This window comes from Manis pentadactyla, chromosome 15, assembly GCF_030020395.1.
Source record: "Manis pentadactyla isolate mManPen7 chromosome 15, mManPen7.hap1, whole genome shotgun sequence".
Lineage (NCBI taxonomy): Eukaryota > Metazoa > Chordata > Mammalia > Pholidota > Manidae > Manis > Manis pentadactyla.
In genome coordinates, this window is record NC_080033.1 from 6,890,208 (window position 1) to 6,895,592 (window position 5,385).

General features: G+C 39.5%; 1 protein-coding gene across 1 annotated transcript; it reads right to left on the minus strand.

Moving 5' to 3' along the window:
• Positions 1-1,025: 1,025 nt before the first annotated feature.
• Positions 1,026-1,982, minus strand: LOC118928756 (vomeronasal type-1 receptor 1-like). Its single transcript, XM_036918291.2, has one exon. The coding sequence runs from the start codon at positions 1,980-1,982 to the stop codon at positions 1,026-1,028; it is 957 nt and encodes a 318-aa protein (XP_036774186.2).
• Positions 1,983-5,385: the final 3,403 nt, after the last annotated feature.

Sequence of the window (5,385 nt, forward strand, 5' to 3'; positions counted from 1 at the left end):
TCACCTCAACTACTGTAGTTAATTTCTGCCATAGAAAGATGTTACAGAACTATCGACTACATTCTCTATGCTGTACTTTCATCCCTTAACTTATATTATGACTAAGGTTTTGTGCCTCTTTATCCCCTCACCTATTTCACTCACTCACCCCAACTCCTCCCCCATGGTAACCACCAGTCACTCCTCAGTGTCTATGAGTCTATAGTTTTGTTTTTTTGTTTTGTTCTTGATCCCACATAAAAATGAAATCATATGGTATTTGTCTTTCTCCACGTGACTTATTTCATTTAGCAGTATATCTTTGTTCAGATATGCACCTCCAGGAAAAGTTTTGCTGTTTCGTAATGTACTTTTCCTTTCTAGTTTCTAAAGATTACTCCATATTATCTTCCAAGCATTCTACTGAATACTGTATCTCTTCTGTCATGTTCCTAATTCTCAAAAGCTCTTTCTGGTCTTCTATCATTCACTTCAATAGCATCCTGCACTTGCCATATGCACACAGTAGATTTTCATATCTCACCAACACTACTTACAAATTGTAAAATGTTATTCTACTGCCTTAATATGTTTTGTTTCTTCCATGTTCCTTTTTTCATATCTGTTCATCTTTGTCCGTTTCTTTAAAGGTAGAATATTTCTTCAAGTGCCTGCTTGTCTTTAGCTGGTCCACATTAAAGGATGAGGCCTTTAATTCAAATTCTAATTGAAAAGCTAATTCAAACCATGTATGTTAGAACAAGAAGACTATGAAGTGGGTCATCCATTAGGGTTATTAATATAGGTCCTGCCATTTCACGAGAGTAATATCAAGTGTCAACATAACTAGCCCTTTTGTCTTGAGTTGTGTAGTTTCTGCAAAGAGGAAAACTCATATTTTTCTGCATTGAAAGGCAATATTCAAAAGAGAAAGTAACAAATGCATTTATAAAATTAAATCACAATACTAAACTCTCACATTGGAAAATAACCAGGATAAATTTTAGGTAAGTCAACAGACCCACAGTCATTGAATATTGGGCGCTTCAAATTTGTTGAATGAATAGGCTGTTTGTAAAAGGACTAATAGAGGTTATAGTTTTCCCACAACTGACAAAGCAGGTTCTGAACATTTGAGTATCATAACTTATAAGCACAAAGGGGCTGATAGCTGGAAAACAAGCAGCTAGGAATACACTCATGTTTATCAGGCCCAGGCTTGCGTTGTCAAAGTAAGTCATATAAAGCGATAAGGCGGAGGAGAGAAAATAAAAGGAAACAAATGAACTCACCAGAAGCAGAACAATGTGAGTTGCAGTGGTTGCCGGGGAGGCTCTGGGAGAGAGGCTGGTGTGAATGTATTGGACTTTCTGCTTATGTCTTTGCAGGAAGAACACTATGGAGCCACTGGCCCAAGCCATGGGTGCCAAACACAAAATATCAAGGAAGGTAAACAAGAATGTATAGAGTAAGGCTGTAAATGAATCTGTCTCTTTTACAGAACACAATCCAAAATGTCTTTCTGTCATGCTTGTAGTGTTGTCTGGCTGAGTCACTTTCATTGGCACAATAATATTTATTAGAAGATGGAGAATCCAACAGAAGGAACAGAAGGGTTGAACAAATTTTGGAGCTTTAGGTTTGAGTTCTGCCCACCTAGAATTACTCGGGCTGATTATGACAGCCTGGAACCCACTCAAGAGGCAGGTGGTGCACAGAGAAACCCCTCGGGCCACTCTGTGAGCATAAAAGCAAACCTTACACTCAACTTCTCCCAGGATATATTCCATACAAAAAGCAGCCAGTGTCTGAGGGATTCCCCTAGAGAAAAGAACCAGGAAGTTGGCAAAGGCCAACTGGCTGAAAATTAGATCTGTGGGTCTATGAGTGTGTTTAGTGAACAAAGTCAATGTATAATGATAGAGGAGTGAGGAATTGCCTAGAAGCCCAACTCCACTCTGGAAGAAGAAGAGAATACCCATTACCAACTCACCAGAAGCCATGCCAATACCCAGCAGAACTATTTTATTCAAAGGCAGATGATCTAAAGAGAGAGTATGTATCTTATTTTCGTTAGTATGGCAAATTCAGTATTAACAAATGTCACCTTTATTCCTATTTGCAAAATACAAATATTGATTCAAACTTATTTGAAAAAATTAATTATTTCCCTTCCAAGTTGTATATGATTTGCTAGCATATTTATCCACATAAATATGCAGATGCATATTTATGAATGACATTTTTCCAAACATAGGGTACACAATGGCACAAAATGGGCAGTTTATGTGCCCAATATTTCTCTTCTTTTTTAATGCCAACTAATAAACAATCTGGAGTTTTTATTTCTCTTTAAAAATCAGAAAATACTGTGGTCCCAGCCAGTGTTCTTTTATGATGAATGGTTCATGGAGTTAGGTAATGTCAACTCCACTGACTGGGCAGGCACCCTCTGACTCCTTGTAGTCTTCATGAAATCAGCTTTATCTATTCATGTTAATGGTTTAATCCTGTAGGATTTTGAGTCAACAGTTGCCTTTTATACATAAAAGACTGTCAGAAATAGAAGGACACAGTATGGAGTTTAACAGATTTCTATCTGAAAAGGTTACTCAGTTCACAAAAATAAATAAAATGCGGAGAATTTGAATAACATCATCAGCCTGCCTGATGTAATAGATTTGAGGGATTAAATTTCAACTGTGACAAAAACATTTAAAAATGAACATATACATCATGCTAAATTTTTCTGGACAGTAGTAGAAAACATTGGAGATAAAAGAATAAATTAAACAAATAGAAATAAAAATAACGATATTGATAAAAAGTATAAAATACATAAATGAGTCTGATATTTTGGTAAATTTGGTCAAGAGAGGGAAAAATGAAGAAGGGGCTAGCAGTTACCAAAGGGGAGGGGTAGGGCAGGATGGGTGGGGAGGGAGGGAGAAGGGGATTGTGGGGTATTATGATTGGTGCATATGGTGTGTGTGGGGTCACAGGGAAGACAGTTTAGCTCAGAGAAGACAAATAGGGACTCTGTGGCATCTTACTACACTGATGGACAGTGACTGCAAAGGGGCGTCGGGGGGGACTCGATAATAAGGGTGACTGTAATAACCACATTGTTTTTCTTGTGAAACTTTCATAAGAGTGTATATCAATGATACCTTAATAAAAAAAGAGAGGGAAAAATGAACAACTTTATAATTATAAAGGAATATTAAAGTAGATATAAATAGGTTTTAGGCATCATAAGAAAGTATGTTGGGCAGAAACTTAAGAAAAGTTTGTTGATGGATGCAGAAGGAAAGATAATTTTGAAGTGAGAGTTTTGATATTCTGCATTTAGTTGCTGTCTTATACTGTATTTAGAAGATATTTCTTGGCCCAATATGCATAGCACTGGGTTAACATATCCCAGGTGACATGACATTGAAGGGGGTTATCCAGGAAGATTAAAAGTTTTGCTGAATTGAGAACAGATGCAGGACTACCACCTGTCCCCAGACACTCACTCCTTTCTTTCTCCACCAAACCAGGCAGATTATAGAAGAGATCCCCTCACCTCCCCTTCCCCCCAACACACCAAGCTCTGCTTCTCCAATGTTCCAAGAGGAGTCCCTGGCCAGGGTAGTTTTGTAGAGAAGTGCCAGTAAACAGAGCGATCCGTAGCGGTTCTGTGGCACCTGGGGCTTCCTTACCTATCTCTTCCCCTCTCCTCTCCTTACACTCAACAAGGGCACTAGCCAGACCCTTGCTGTGATCTTTCCATAAGAGAGAGATTACCAGTCAGGGATGAAAAATACATACTCACAGACTAAAAGAGTTAAGGGAGGAAGTGACACTTCTCTGATAATAAAATTTTATATACTTTTGAGGCTATGGACCATGTTAACGTTCTACATTTTTTAAAAATAAAGTCACCAAGGATGGGAAGGGATGAAGAACTAAAACTGAAACTAACGAATCTGATTGTATTTCAATGATTACCACAACCCCAGTGAAGAAGGAACAAAAGAAAAACTATGAACACAATATTTGAATATATATCCTGTCTTAGGGGAGGTAAAAGGTGCAGGAGAACTGCAAACAAGTCCTCAACTCTTCAGTAGGTTGGTTTGTGGTAGTGTAGATGAAGAAATTCTAAAACTATTTCAAGTATTTTGCTACTTAGCAAATGAATAAATGTGTTGATGTTAGGAGTCAGTATTCTCAATGAGAAAGGAGAACCACTGAAATATTGAACAGGGAAAGGAAAAAATGCACCCTGTAGAGTTTGGTGAGAGCCCATTTTCAGTCCAAATGGCACTGGTTTGGAAAATAAATGATTTAGTCATGCTACGCATACATCCTGGGAGTTGAGGTGGGGGAGTCTGACTCACCCATTTGTGTCAAATATACAAAATCAAGGGAGAAAAGCACTCTCCTAAGTATAGTACTTTACATATTTTAATGTCTTAACTTCTTTTTCAAAATAAGAGGTGTTGTTATCGCCCATTTTCAGATGAGAATATTTAATAAGTCACCTAAAATCACACCCCAGTAATGGAGCAGCTTTTACATCCAAGCATGGGATCTCCAGATCTCCTCCTCTAAACTTCTGCGTTATACCTAGGCACGAAGTCTTCTCAGAAAAGGAAGAATTAAACAGCCTCTTGTCTACAAATTCTCACCCAGAATCTCAGAAGTCAGTAGACACCTCACCTTTCTTCATGGATGTGTAGAATATATGCCCTTTGTGATTCTGAGGAAGGAGCTGAGATGTTTGAAGGGAGAGATCGTAGATTAGCCATATTACCTTAAAAATCCATTTTCACTACAGTTATTGTAAAAAAATCAATGGGGAAAACAGGAAGGGAGGGAGGGAGGGAAAGACAGGGACTGAGGGAGGCAGGCAGGCAGGCAGGCGGGCAAACCTGACATCACTCTCACTGGGAATCATGTAGATTCCCAAGGGCTCAAGAATAACTGCACAGTAGGAAGGCCTCCACTTGCAGTTTCCAATCCCAACCACACGGTGCTGAAGGGACCCCACACTCCGTCTCGGAGATGTCTTTGATGATGACTATCAGGCCTTACCAGCTCAGATTTGCGGGTCTCATGCCTTTTCTGCTGAGGCTCATGTGCATTATGAAATAGGACTATGGCTGTTGCCGGTTCCCTGGAGCAGAGCCCGAGATGGGGAAGTTATCACAGTGCTTTGCTGAAGGAGACCTCTCAGGAGAGAGGAGTGAGGGAGGCACTAGGCAGGGGAAAGAGGTTAAGCAAGGGTGTGGTCTTGGCCTGATCCCTCAGAGGCTCAGGTGCTCACACTGCAGCAGAGTTAGCCCTTCACTGAGGTGGCAGTTCGGGCTTACAAACCCTGTTTCAATCAGCCACTGGCTACAATCATTTAGGTAACTT

Coding starts and splice junctions, on each gene's coding strand:
- LOC118928756 (XM_036918291.2), bottom strand. CDS start 1,982: ATGGCTTCTGGTGAGTTGGTAATGGGTATTCTCTTCTTCTTCCAGAGT.